Raw genomic sequence first — 15601 nt, forward strand, 5'->3', positions numbered from 1 at the left:
TACACGAAATAAACTATATTTGTAAATCATTCATGCGCGTCATAACTTTGTTTTTCTAATTAGATGTTTAAATGTTTTTATTAGGCAAAGATGGTGCATTAAGAGAATTCTTGGCGTCTTCCATCTAAGCATAGACCTAAATTTACTTTAGGTCTCTGATCTAAGTAATGTGTCAGGATTTTATTTTCTCTAAAAATCGTTTATTTTCAGTAACATTTTGATATTTCAAAAAGAAATCAGAATAATCTCGATTGTACTTATAGGCTTATTGTGTGATGTTTCTATGCTAACTCTTACTGTAGTTCTACTTTACTCCGAATCATTTGACGGTGGTGTTATGATCAAGGATGTACTTCTCTGTGGTTTAAATCATGTTCAAATCTCGTTTTTATCTAATGTAACATGTTTTTTTTTATAGAATGTAACAAATTATGATCGATTTCAGTCAAACATACATCTGAAAAGTGTGACAAAAACTCTGTATATACCCATTGATTGTTTCTTTTACAAGCTTTTTTAAACCGAAAAAAATGACCAAACGGTATGTTTTTTGAACTCTAAGAAATGCTGGAAGTTCATATCCTAACTTAGATTTATCACTATTCGTGTCATTCTATGGCACTTTTAATAAAAGCTAACTGTTGTTGTGCAAGTTTTGAATATTCAATATCAAATATAAACTTTCTTTATTTTTCAACAATGGGAACTGTGGTATTCTATTACTTATTACTTTAACCGAAGCTCTTTTGATTTTGAACTAGCAACAGGTGAAAATTAACACCGTACAACTGAATAATATTGCAAACACAGAAGCACTCTGACCCCAATTTTTTGGCTGTTTTTGGAAAAGAAAGACTTGTTTATCCATTGAATGTTAAAAAAAGATTTAATTGCGGAACTTTTATATTCATCCTTACATCTGCAGAAAAAAAGAAATAATGAGTTTTCTACGTAAAAATGATTGGTAATAAATATGTTGGTAACCAAAATTGCCCTTGTGATATAAAAGTATAAGTTTAAGAAATTATTTTTAGAAAGTTTATTATGTGGATTTTATTACATAGATCTATTACACGTGTTTAGGACCTCATATTTCCCGCGCGATGGAAGTCTAAAAAGAATGAAAATATCCGAGAGGTCCGAAAGAAGACTTCCTTTCGATGTTCACTTCCGGTAACATTTCCGATGATGCAGACAGGTTTGTTGACATATCGAATATCGATAATTTAACACAACACAAATGTGCGAAACGTTGATACACACATCAATCAATCTATTGTTCGTTCCTCCATCGAGAGCACACGTGGTCTTTAGGAAAGTTGTGCATTGTCTCGCGTGTAAGGTGAAAATCTAGCCATCTGTCGGTCGGACTGGCCCACGGCGATCACTGTAACAATTTCACCTGTAAGACCATTGGAATTTTAATGATGCATAATAAATTCCTCTTCAGTCGCTCTTGTGTATGGACTCCTTCAGTGTTTACTGAACTACTTGGATCCGTATAAATTTACTGTTCTGTACTGTATTCATTATTTTGTTTTGGCTCTAACTCGATGTGATGGAATTTTTGACTAAGCTATACACTCAACTCTTTAGTAAATTCCGATGTATTTTGCCAAAATGGCCAGTTTTATTTATATTGCTTATCAAATACAGTCCATACAGAAAATGAGATGCTTGGTAACACTTTGTCTCAGTTTCTTTTGGCCCCCAACACCATACGTTTAGCAAGAGACATATTATACGTCTCCGGTTTAGCCATTTTGATGGATACAGAATGATATAGTTTAGGAGTCAGACTCAATCTGATGTTATCATGTATGGTGACCAAATTTAGAGGAAATTGGGTCCAGACAGGGATAATTTTCTTTCATGTTTGAAATGTGCTTTGAATGACGATAATAATACACTTTTGTTACAATGATGAAAAAGTTGATAAATGTACACAACTGTAAACATGATTTAAAAATACGTTTATTAGACATTTATTGAATATTTTAATTATTACTTTACAGGTGAACCTACATGTAGATGTCTGTTGGTGTAGATGTTTTGATTGGAAGATTAAGGTGAACGTCACCATGGAAACAGCAGGAGAGGATTTAGAGTCGGCTAGGGCTGGTTACCCTAAGCTACAGACAGAGAGTGATGTTCAACTCCACCAGCCAGATCTGGAACAGTTGAAACATGACAGATTTGAACGCAACAGACATGTCATGGAGGCAAGTTAAAAGAAATTTTTAAGCAACCTGCATTAATTATTTTAATTTGCAAATGTTCATTTCATGGTAGAAGTATTATTTCTCTTACCCTGGACAGGTGTATTCATAATTTTACCGGTGTGTGATATTATCCTTATCTAACCTAGGGTTGAGACGGGGGGATTCCCCTATTCATAACACTGGTATGAAATCATGTCAACAATACAATGACGTCACCTCAACAATCCATCAGCGTCACGTCAACCCTGAATTTAGCCTGTAACGCTAACATTAAATTATGTATGTGATACACAATTGGTGAACAGGGTGAGAGAAAAAGTATCATTCTCCCCTTTGAGGGTTAGATAGGGGAATCTCAACCCTCGGGGAAAGATTCTTAAGTTGCGAAACACTCGGCAAAGCCTCATGTTTGGCAACTTAAGAATCTTCCCCCTCGGGTTGAGTTTCCCCTATCTCAGAAGGATTCTATTACTCTCTTTCATAATGAAGGCAACCTTTCAAGTTTCAAGGGAACATTGAACTTTTCGCATATCTTTCAGGATGAGAATAAAGTGCTGTCAAAATATAACCTCTGTGATATACAATGTATAAGGACACATTTAAAAAAATCTTATTTTCCCGCTGAACCTGACCTACCCTAGATTTAAGTGCCTACCCTAGAATTGCTCTACCTAAGCATAGTAACATAGAAAAAATGCCTTCCAACCTACCCAATTTTTTCTGAGGATCTTAGCAAATTTTGGCCATAGTAGATATTTGAGGTGGCAGGTGCTCATGGAAAATTGTTGATGCTAAAAAAAGGAAATACATACATGTATTTCATGTACTGATTTAAATACCATACAAATCAATTACAATTTACATTTTGATTTACATTGCAGACACTTGACAAGAGGGCTGCCAAAGCAGCATTTCCACAGGTAGGCCAACTTAACATGGTAGGGTGTAAACTTCAGTGTCAAATCAATGAACAGGGTTCATGCAGGCCTTGAAAATTAGAGCTGAAACACAAAGGGTTAGCCATGAAAACCCCTAAAATTGCCCTAAAAGCCCTAGAAATAACTTAAAAGGATCAGAATGAGCCTTAAATTTGACCAAATGATCATTAAACTTTGATTGTATATTAATTTTGGTGGTTTTGTGGTGTTAATTGCATAAAAGTGAATTAAGAAAATGCAAGAAATAAAATATTTGTTATGAATGAATTTCTTTATTTTCGAATTACGAACCAATGTTAGATTTCAGGGTTGTTAGAATTGATATGGTTTTAGACACATTCAGGTTTCACATCCAGATCTCTCTATTAGGAGAATCTTCAAATAGCAAGAGATGTTAGGCCTTAATTTACTGAAAAAGGCCTTAAAAAGTCTTGAATTTTATAATAAGATTCCTTTATGAACCCTGATGAGGTACAAAATTCCATCCTCTATACAAAAAAATCTCAAAATGTGGTAAATGTTGCAAGCTGTTGAGGTCTAAAAAAGGAAACAGTGTGCTTTTGGTTTCCCTAGCTAACCTTATTTTAATGATTAACAAATACTATGTTTACCTATTTGACAAAAGGGTAAAGTGCAGTATTGTAAGCTATTTTATCTGAAAAAAATAGTCAAATTGAAAAAAGTTGTAGAGATGTGGGGAATTGCCGATTTATGGAGTGGAAAATGAATATGACAGAACTCTCTTGATATTAGGGAGAGGAGGCTGGTACTACCTTGCCAATGTACGTGAATGTTCTAGGCCAAATAGTTCATAACTCAAGACCATTTTTAATCATTTGTACTTGTAACATGTTCTGTATTCGGTTCTCTATTATGTTTGTAACAGCTTCATACAATTAAAAAGGAGATAACATTTGTGAAGATTACTGGTAATTTCTTTAACATTAAAAAACGAAAAGGATGGACAGTAAATAATTTCTTAATGAAACAGGTACCGTAGTTTGATGATATTTGTTTCTGAATGTACATAATCTTCCACCAGGTGTCACCACTAGACAAGTACGAGCAAGCTGCGCTGTGTATACAGAGGAATTACCGTGGCTACATCGGCAGGAAACTCTATACAGACTTTCTCTACGACAAGTATGCCAAGGTAGAGTACATATAATAATGATAATTTGAGGTTCTTATATACCGCTTTATCACAACCTTTTTCGTAGGTCGTCTCAAAGCGGTTTGACAAATTATTATCCAAGGTTATGGGGCCTTTGCAACCAGCAAATATTGTTCTCAACTCCCTGGGGAGCATACAGCCAGTGTTGCCATTTCGGCGCTCACAGCTTGCATTCAACAATTCTAGCACTGCTCAACCACATACTCATTTACAGCTGAGTAGACTGGAATAAGCAGAGTAAAGTATCTAGCTCAAAGATACAACACAGTGCTGTGACGTGACTCAAACCCGCAACCCTTCAGTCAAGAGCCCGGCGTCCTACCACTAGACTAACTTGCCTCTGTATATATCAAATCAAATCTTATTTCATGGCTTTGTTTAAAAAGTCAACAGTTTTCGCTGCACATAGGTATGATATCTTCCTCTCGTGTTATATTCCTCTCCTATGCCCTTGGACATGATCATGACAGCAAAATCAATCTGGGTTACAAATTTGACAAAAAGTGTACAATTTCATATTTAGAGCACTGTAGCTTGCTGGCTGATTTTGAAATATTCTACTAGCTTGTTCTAAATTTGGTAATAAAAAATTCAAACTTGTACAAGCCTTAACATAATTATTATGTACTGTCCCTTGGCATCAGGCAAGTGTAATTGTGCACCTTGGAGCTAAAAGTCAGGAAATCATAAACATATCTGCCTATGGCATTAATTTCATTGCTGAAAACGGCAGGTTTATTTTCACTTAACTTTTAAGAATCATGTTTCACATGTATTCATCACTTTAACCTGTCTGACAGCAATTTAAGTAAAAAAAAAAAAGCATCATTTTAATTTTATTGTATTATGCTAGGGAAACCACTTATGTGATTCTTGTCAAACATTCTCTAAATCTTATTTCACAAAGGGAGATAAACTGTCTGTACTTATAAATGACGCGAAGTGATTTCCCAGTGTTGGTTGAGATAGTCCCAATAAAAGCTGGATTTCTGCTAGGTATACATTCTATTCCTCGGGGCAAGAATATCATTTGGCCAAATGTGATCTATATCTTAGCTAAATATATTTCTGACTGTCCTTGGTCTGAGAAATCAGCAAGACTTTACATGACTTTTCGTATTTACAGTTAATAAAAATCGGAACATTAACCCTTTCACCTCTAGGTAACTTGAGTAGACTCTACCATACATTCATCTGGATGAGTCCATTATGGTCTACAGTGGTAAAAGGGTTGATACAAAAATTTCTTTAACAGTTAAATGTTGAGTGTTAACCATCTCACTGGTGACCAGTATGCTGGGGGTCAAGGTTCAAATGTGACCAATGCTTGCCTATAATATAGAGACCATATAAAATTGGGTCTAAGTAATGTAAATGTTCAGTAATCAACAGGGGGAAAATCCAACTCTCCTAATAAAGGGAAAGGCGGTATTGTTCTAGGTTGATCCGTAAAACAGATTCTGTAGAGTTCCTTACTAATAAAACATATGGACGCATGGAGGAATTAGGTGTTGATATTCCTTCATCCGTTCATAACTATGTTCAACCCGTTTTCATGCGTAAGAAACTTTATGATATAATCTAGAAATGTCAAAGTTAACCCTTTCACCACTGTAGACCAAAATGGACTCATCCAGATCAATGCATGGTAGAGTCTACTAAAGTTACAAAGGGGTGAAAGGGTTAAATGATTTCTCATTCCATTGACCCTTTTTGACAGAAAGAATATCACAGAATTTCATAATTAAAGCTGTTCTTGGCAGTGAAGTGAATTAATTCAACTTTAGCAAAACCAAGATATGAGTAACAAATTCTGATGATTTCAAAAGGAAATATGAATGGTGGTGGGTTTGATAGTTCTTTAGTTCCTCTGTATAATAATTGAAAATTTTCTAATTTCAGTTTAATTTCCTAGTTTTGGGTAAGGATAGCAAAAATTAAGAGCTACGAAAATATGTGACTGTGCTGTTTGTTTTAAGTATTTAATGAATTTTGATGAATTGTTACTGTGCACTTTCAAAGGTAACCTAATAAGTGTATATGTTAAACAAGAGACATTTGCATTTTCAGGAAGAGCAGGCGCGCTTGGAAAAGATGCTAGCCCAGTATGAAGAGGGGGAACTGTTAGTAGAAAAGTAAGTGGCTTCAAATCTAATGTGTGTAATCAGTTTCTTGGTGAAATTGTGATGGTTTTCCATCTACAGTAGTAGAGGGTGTGATGGTCCTCCATCTACAGTACTAGAGGTTGTGATGGTCTCCCATCTACAGTAGTAGAGGTTGTGATGGTCCCCCATCCACAATAGTAGAGGTTGTGATGGTCATCCATCGACAGTAGTAGAGGTTGTGATGGTCCCCCATCTACAGTAGTAGAGGTTGTGATGGTCATCCATCCACAGTACTAGAGGTTGTGATGGTCATCCATCTACAGCACTAGAGGTTGTGATGGTCCCCCATCTACAGTACTAGAGGTTGTGATGGTCCCCCTTCTACAGTAGTAGAGGTTGTGATGGTCCTCCATCTACAATAGTAGGGGTTGTGATGGTCATCCATCGACAGTACTAGAGGTTGTGATGGTCATCCATCTACAGTAGAAGAGGTTGTGATGGTCCTCCATCTACAGTAGTAGAGGTTGTGATGGTCATCCATATACAGTACTAGAGGTTGTGATGGTCCTCCATCTACAGGACTAGAGGTTTTGATGGTCCTCCATCTACAGTACTGGAGGTTGTGATGGTCATCCATCTACAGTAATAGTAGAGGTTGTGATGGTCATCCATCGACAGTACCAGAGGTTGTGATGGTCATCCATCTACAGTATTAGAGGTTGTGATGGTCATCCATCTACAGTACAAGTGAAGAGGGGGAACTGTTAGTAGAAAAGTAAGTGGCTTGAAATCTAATGTGTGTAATCAGTTTCTTGGTGAAATTGTGATGGTTTTCCATCTACAGTACTAGAGGTTGTGATGGTCATCCCTATACAGTACTAGAGGTTGTGATGGTCCTCCATCTAATGTACTAGAGGTTGTGATGGTCATCTATCTACAGTACTAGAGGTTGTGAGGATCATCCATCTACAGTACTAGAGGTTGTGATGGTACTCCATCTACAGTACTAGAGGTTTTGATGGTCCTCCATCTACAGTACTGGAGGTTGTGATGGTCATCCATCTACAGTATTAGAGGTTGTGATGGTCATCCATCTACAGTATTAGAGGTTGTGATGGTCCTCCATCTACAGCACTAGAGGTTGTGATGGTCCCCCATCTACAGTAGTAGAGGTTGTGATGGTCCCCCATCCACAATAGTAGAGGTTGTGATGGTCATCCATCGACAGTAGTAGAGGTTGTGATGGTCCCCCATCTACAGTAGTAGAGGTTGTGATGGTCCCCCATCTACAATAGTAGAGGTTGTGATGGTCATCCATCGACAGTACTAGAGGTTGTGATGGTCATCCATCTACAGTACTAGAGGTTGTGATGGTCCTCCATCTACAGTACTAGAGGTTGTGATGGTCATCCCTATACAGTACTAGAGGTTGTGATGGTCCTCCATCTACAGTATTAGAGGTTGTGATGGTCATCCATCTACAGCACTAGAGGTTGTGATGGTCATCCATCTACAGTAGTAGAGGTTGTGATGGTCCCCCATCTACAGTAGTAGAGGTTGTGATGGTCATCCATCTACAGTACTAGAGGTTGTGATGGTCCCCCATCTACAGTAGTAGAGGTTGTGATGGTCATCCATCTACAGTACTAGAGGTTGTGATGGTCCTCCATCTACAGTACTAGAGGTTGTGATGGTCATCCATCTACAGTACTAGAGGTTGTGATGGTCCTCCATCTACAGTACTAGAGGTTGTGATGGTCATCCATCTACAGTACTAGAGGTTGTGATGGTCCTCCATCTACAGTACTAGAGGTTGTGATGGTCATCCATCTACAGTACTAGAGGTTGTGATGGTCCTCCATCTACAGTACTAGAGGTTGTGATGGTCATCCATCTACAGTACTAGAGGTTGTGATGGTCCTCCATCTACAGTACTAGAGGTTGTGATGGTCATCCATCTACAGTACTAGAGGTTGTGATGGTCCTCCATCTACAGTACTAGAGGTTGTGATGGTCATCCATCTACAGTACTAGAGGTTGTGATGGTCCTCCATCTACAGTACTAGAGGTTGTGATGGTCATCCATCTACAGTACTAGAGGTTGTGATGGTCCTCCATCTACAGTACTAGAGGTTGTGATGGTCATCCATCTACAGTACTAGAGGTTGTGATGGTCCTCCATCTACAGTACTAGAGGTTGTGATGGTCATCCATCTACAGTACTAGAGGTTGTGATGGTCCTCCATCTACAGTACTAGAGGTTGTGATGGTCATCCATCTACAGTACTAGAGGTTGTGATGGTCCTCCATCTACAGTACTAGAGGTTGTGATGGTCATCCATCTACAGTACTAGAGGTTGTGATGGTCCTCCATCTACAGTACTAGAGGTTGTGATGGTCATCCATCTACAGTACTAGAGGTTGTGATGGTCCTCCATCTACAGTACTAGAGGTTGTGATGGTCATCCATCTACAGTACTAGAGGTTGTGATGGTCCTCCATCTACAGTACTAGAGGTTGTGATGGTCATCCATCTACAGTACTAGAGGTTGTGATGGTCCTCCATCTACAGTACTAGAGGTTGTGATGGTCATCCATCTACAGTACTAGAGGTTGTGATGGTCCTCCATCTACAGTACTAGAGGTTGTGATGGTCATCCATCTACAGTACTAGAGGTTGTGATGGTCCTCCATCTACAGTACTAGAGGTTGTGATGGTCATCCATCTACAGTACTAGAGGTTGTGATGGTCCTCCATCTACAGTACTAGAGGTTGTGATGGTCATCCATCTACAGTACTAGAGGTTGTGATGGTCCTCCATCTACAGTACTAGAGGTTGTGATGGTCATCCATCTACAGTACTAGAGGTTGTGATGGTCCTCCATCTACAGTACTAGAGGTTGTGATGGTCATCCATCTACAGTACTAGAGGTTGTGATGGTCCTCCATCTACAGTACTAGAGGTTGTGATGGTCATCCATCTACAGTACTAGAGGTTGTGATGGTCCTCCATCTACAGTACTAGAGGTTGTGATGGTCATCCATCTACAGTAGTAGAGGTTGTGATGGTCCTCCATCTACAGTACTAGAGGTTGTGATGGTCATCCATCTACAGTACTAGAGGTTGTGATGGTCATCCATCTACAGTAGTAGAGGTTGTGATAGTCCCCCATCTACAGTAGTAGAGGTTGTGATAGTCATCCATCTACAGGACTAGAGGTTGTGATGGTCCTCCATCTACAGTACTAGAGGTTGTGATGGTCATCCATCTACAGTACTAGAGGTTGTGATGGCCATCCATCTGCAGTAGTAGATGATGTGATGATCCTCTTTCATTGTGTTGTATGGACTTTTAGGACACTTGCCACAAGGTCAATTCAAGGTCAGTTCAAGGTCCTATTCCTGCTGTGACATGTCCTGTTACTTGTGTTATATCACTTTAAAAAAGTCATTTCTTAAAGTAAGTAAAGTAAGAACTAAAGGAGTTGAGGACAACATATATTATGGAATGTTCTCTTTTTTCCCCCCTGCAAGCGTAATTCACGCTTGTAGCCGCCATCTTACCTTCTGCCACTGATAGTGGCAGATATGACCTCACTCAAGAGATTAAAAGTCCATCATTTTTCTTGATACAATACAATACATCACTACCCAAAATTCCTACGACTTGTTTCTGGTAGATTCCAAGATGGAAGTTACATACCACAAGGTTTATTACTTTTTCACAGATACAATATTACTAATTTTTTAGACGATATTACTCAGGTAAAAAAACTGTAATGACTACGGTTAAATCATCTTTAAAAAGTATCGGGGGTAATATACGCATCTTTACTTACCATGGCAGAGGTCTCTAGGTTCACACTCCGTCCATCTGCCTATACATTCCAATTTTTCAAGGACACATCTCATAACCGGTACTCTGTCACCTGCAGTTGCCAACTTTTGTATGTAAATAGCTGTTAAGATGGGGGAATGTCACGTACAGAAAACTGCTCTTGTACCCAACTTGATACAGAGTTATGGCCCTTCGTTCGAGTGAGATACCCAAGTTTGGCTGGAGCTTTGGAGTGCTTGCAATACTTTTCCTCGTTTATAGATACAGTATTAGAATTGGAATGTTAAGACACCACAGATAATAGATCTATGTGATACAGATTTCTTATAGTGCTACCAAAATGTTTTTATGGTGATTGTCTATGGGTCTACCTGTTAAGTTTAAACTCTGTATTTAGATGATAATATCTAAAAAAATAATCTCTTGAACGATTATTTTTATCATGAGCCAGAAATGGTCTGTCAACGCTTGGTACTAAACAGCTGTGCTCGACACTCATTTGTACATTTATTCTTGACTTGTAGAGAGATTGATATGTGATGCACTGTTGTTTGACATGATTCGTATGAACTGTTAGTTTTGATTGGACAGTATTGATGGGCAATTGGTTTAAAATCTTAATTGGTAATCAGTTTGTAATCGATTCTAATCTATCATCAGCCCAACACTTTTGGACAGTTGGATCACCATGTACAATCTGCAATAGAACCATGGAGATCGTCTGCTGGATAACCACACTTCTCTTTTAGTGAAGTAGAGGTTAAACAAATCAATCAATCAATCAATCAGTTATGGTTTGATGGTGATAAGCCTGACCTACCCCACTTAAGCCACGCCCTGTTTCTAAATATAACAATATGACAGTGCTGGTATAAGTATATAGCATAATAGGCTGGTTATTTTAATTGAATTAATAAATAATAATAACAATAGTATACAACCTTTGATATAGTGCCCTATCTAGCTAGAATTTGTATCTGTATCTGTATAGGTACGTTGAAAAACCACTTCTGGCATATAATCAACGGAAGGGGAGAACGCATGGAGGTTTTTAGTCCGAATGGAGACGAGATTTAAAAATCTCCATAGATTTTACAAGGACTTGTTTGCCCTGAAGATGGTTCCAGTCTATTATAGTCCTGGGGAAGTAAGAGTTGCTGAGTGTTTCTGTTTTCGCAGCAATACTTTGAAAACAGCGGCTATTGTTTGTTACACTATTTTCAACGACAATTGTTGAGATGAAGTTGTTAAAATGCCTTGCTGTCACTTTGCGTTTAACCCTCAATGGTTTTAGATAGGGCTGAGACGGTATAGCTGGTACCAACCACTCCACCACCTTAAACAGGAAGGTCAGACGTAGCTCCTTTCTGCGTTGTTATAATGTTTGCAGGTCCAAGTCCCTGAGCATGTTGGTGACGCATCCAGGGATTCTTGTTCTGTGGTCGCGCGAGATAAATCGAGCAGCCTTCCTTTGAATCCTGACCAGCTTGTCAATATCCGACTGTAGGAATGGGTCCCATATGATGGCTCCATATTCCAGTGTTGATCTGACAAGCGAGATGTAGGCCGATTTCCGTGTTTTGGCTTGACAGTGGTAGAGGTTCCGCCTAATAAAGCCTAGGGTAGAACTAGCTCTTTTACAGATATTGTCGATGTGGGTTCCCCATCGGAGATCAGACACGAATAAGCCACTCTGAAGCGCTTTAGTAAAATGTAAACATTCTTGAAATTATCTTCATTTGTTCCTACATCTGATCAGTATGTTGTGAAACAATAAAAGAAACATTTCACTCACAGGAATATGGGCAATATAATTTACCTTTTTTACCAGAATTCTTTTCAGAAAATAGTCACTGGTGTTGATTCACTCAGCTTGTCATGCATACTGGCAGGAAGTTGTAAGCTTCAGAATTTTAATCTAAATCCAAACTTGTCATGTAAAACTGTTAGACATCAGGATGTTATCTTAAACTATCAAAATATTCCCTCTCATTAACGACCAGATTTAGTATACACCAGTATGGGTGGGGCCAAATGACCACTTTCGAAAGCTTCTTTCTCATTGTAGAGTGGGAAGTCATCACACTATGATAACAAAGTCCACATACTCCTTTACTTGTAATGATTTAAAGTGTCTTGTAACACAACCAATGAGAGTTTCTATGTGAAGTTCTGATGACTAGTACGGTATGTACACTGTCACCTTCATCAGACAAATGACCAGTGGAGTGTATGCACACAAAGGTGTAAAATATGTACAAGTTGTCCACAAAATCGATGACGATTCGGCTACCCTGACCAAGTCTTAAGCAAAGTGTACATATATTACGAGTGTACATATGCTTACAGCATATAACCGAATCAACATTGATTTTGTGGACAACTTGTATTGGTTGTGTAAAAAGAACTTTTCATAATCCATACTCACTTACCTGAAGAAAATGTTTAGAAAGATTTACAGTGTTGTTGTAGAAAAATAACAATATTTGAAAAAAAAAATGTTATATGTTATATAATTATATGTTAAACGTATTAGAATTGACTATTGAGTGTCCATATTGGCAATTTGAACATGAAATCGGTTTGAATGCAAGATCTCCATTATAGAAATGTAAAAAAAAATGTACNCAGATATTGTCGATGTGGGTTCCCCATCGGAGATCAGACAAGAATAAGCCACTCTGAAGCGCTTTAGTAAAATGTAAACAATTCTTGAAATTATCTTCATTTGTTCCTACATCTGATCAGTATGTTGTGAAACAATAAAAGAAACATTTCACTCACAGGAATATGGGCAATATAATTTACCTTTTTTACCAGAATTCTTTTCAGAAAATAGTCACTGGTGTTGATTCACTCAGCTTGTCATGCATACTGGCAGGAAGTTGTAAGCATCAGAGTTTTAATCTAAATCCAAACTTGTCATGTAAAACTGTTTGACAACAGGATGTTATCTTAAACTATTGAAATATTCCCTCTCATTAACGACCAGATTTAGTATACACCAGTATGGGTTGGGCCAAATGACCACTTTCGAAAGCTTCTTTCTCATTGTAGAGTGATAAGTCATCACACTATGATAACAAAGTCCACATACTCCTTTACTTTTAATGATTTAAATTGTCTTTTAACACAATCAATGAGAGTTTCTATGTGACGTTTTGATGACTAGTACGATATGTACACTGTCACCTTCATCCGACAAATGACCAGTGAAGTGTATGCACACAAAGGTGTAAAATGTGTACGAGTTGTCCACAAAATCGATGTGGATTCGGCTACGCTGACCAAGTCTTAAGCAAAGCGTAGCTGAATCGAGTCATTTTGGTACATATATTACAACGAGTGTACATATGCTTACAGCATAACCGAATCAACATTGATTTTGTGGACAACTCGTATTGGTTGTGTAAAAAGAACTTTTCATAATCCATACTTACTTACCTGAAGAAAATGTTTAGAAAGATTTACAGTGTTGTTTTAGAAAAATAACAATATTTAAAAAAAAAAAAGTTATATGTTATATAATTATATGTTAAACGTATTAGAATTGACTATTGAGTGTCCATATTGGCAATTTGAACATGAAATCGGTTTGAATGCAAGATCTCCATTATAGAAATGTAAAAAAAATGTACTAGTTGTAGATATATTCAATAAAATTCAACAACAAAATTCCACACTTATGGATGTTGCCATTGTGAGAATGTTATATATAATCATTAACACTTGCCGTTGTCTAGAGCGAAGTCAAAGAGTCTGTAGGGCATATCTCACCTAGTGTTGCCTACAGTTACCAAACTATGTGTGTGAACACCTATTGGGATGACGGGAGAGTTGTACACTGAAGTCAGGTCTCGTGCCATACTGTATAAAGAGTTATACAGTATCTGTTTGTTCCTTGTACATGCCCGGTAACTTTGTCTAGAGCATATCTCTAACACTGTCCTATACCAGGGATTTAACAGGGTATTTTTATTTGGTAACTGGAAATTTTCAAATATCAAAATTGTAAAATTGAATACAATACTGAGTGGTTTTATCACTTCATGTATTTCATTTTAATTGTGGCCATGTAAGAGTTATTTCCCTTGAAAATATTTAAGGTAGTTAAAACATGATTATCATCATCATTGGTATTTTGTGCAATATTTATTCAAGTCCCTTCGAAAGGAAATATTCCACAAAGATCACATGTTACCATGTGATTTGCAAAACTGTATTTGTTCGAAATTTGAACGTCTGAAAATAGAAGTGAAAGAAAAGAGAAAATAAAGAAAAATTACGAGGGCTAAACTCTGGAACTTCACCTATGAAAAGCCTATACTATACCACCATAAAGGAATTATACAAACACCGCAACAGAATGAGTGTCACGTTAATTGGCACAAAGCATATAAAAAACTTGACGGGGGAAGTTACCTCCCTTTGGTTTCTTCATCTTCTGTAAAGAAGTGAAAAAACTCCCAAAGTCCAAAAAAACTCTGAAAGTGGAACTCTTCGTGGTGGTCATTTATAACTAATGCAGTGGTGCTCTTTACCTTAATTAATTTTATTTCATTATTCAAAAATCTTGAATTTCATCAATTGATTAGCCAAGGTTTGTTGAAGCTAACATTGTTCACATATTTTACATGCCTATCCTGCCGTAGAACTACTGGGAACAGAATACAAATCAGTACACTTCAGTAGCAGCATGTATTTCCTATTCCTAATTATCCTGAAGAGGTACAGTGTTGTTAAGTCTGCATTAAATGTTGGCGGTTTACATCCAAGCTGCTAAACAAATCTTAATAGAGAGTAGAAAAATATACTGATGGACTCCTTATCTCACAATTTTGGCTAGAGGGTTGTATACAATTGATTCATTTCAAGCACAATCACTTTTTCTTATATGGTCCCCATTGTCTGAGTCTAGCCAGGCTTTCTCTGGCTTTATCTTGGAATCCGCTCTTCGTATTGTGTCGGTAAATAGGTTTTTATGTAAAGAACATGCATAGAATCTAAAATCAATTACCGCGCTTTCCTATCGCAATATGAAAAAATGTACAAACTGCTGATAAAACAAGCTCAATCACCATGTTTACGTAATAAAGACTCTTTTTATACATAATCTGGCGATATTGCCAAGGTATTGTTGGTAGTGAATTCCAGTATTTCACATGGAATTGATTAAATAGAAGGAAAATCCCAACAAAGATGAAAAAGCATGATTTTCTGTAAGGAAGCCAGTGATGGAATAAGACATTGGAATATTTAGTGATACAAGTCAATTATTGATTGAAATGAGCCTGTGGATTACATAACAGACACATTGTATATA

At 37.4% G+C, this 15601-nt stretch overlaps 1 protein-coding gene across 3 annotated transcripts in view; it reads left to right on the plus strand.

Moving 5' to 3' along the window:
• The first annotated feature begins 1162 nt into the window (after positions 1-1162).
• The window catches only part of LOC110452251 (probable serine/threonine-protein kinase tsuA), a 139597-nt gene continuing 125158 nt past the window's right edge, over positions 1163-15601 (plus strand). For 2 of the 3 annotated variants that reach the window (XM_021500645.1, XM_021500647.1), the window contains exons 1-5: positions 1163-1198; positions 2016-2222; positions 3104-3142; positions 4203-4313; positions 6405-6469. In XM_021500645.1, the coding sequence (XP_021356320.1) occupies positions 2082-2222; positions 3104-3142; positions 4203-4313; positions 6405-6469 (356 nt within the window). In that variant the 5' untranslated portion in view covers positions 1163-1198; positions 2016-2081. The other variant, XM_021500646.1, reaches the window with a different exon arrangement.

Source organism: Mizuhopecten yessoensis, unplaced genomic scaffold (genome assembly GCF_002113885.1).
Source record: "Mizuhopecten yessoensis strain PY_sf001 unplaced genomic scaffold, ASM211388v2 scaffold6505, whole genome shotgun sequence".
NCBI lineage: Eukaryota > Metazoa > Mollusca > Bivalvia > Pectinida > Pectinidae > Mizuhopecten > Mizuhopecten yessoensis.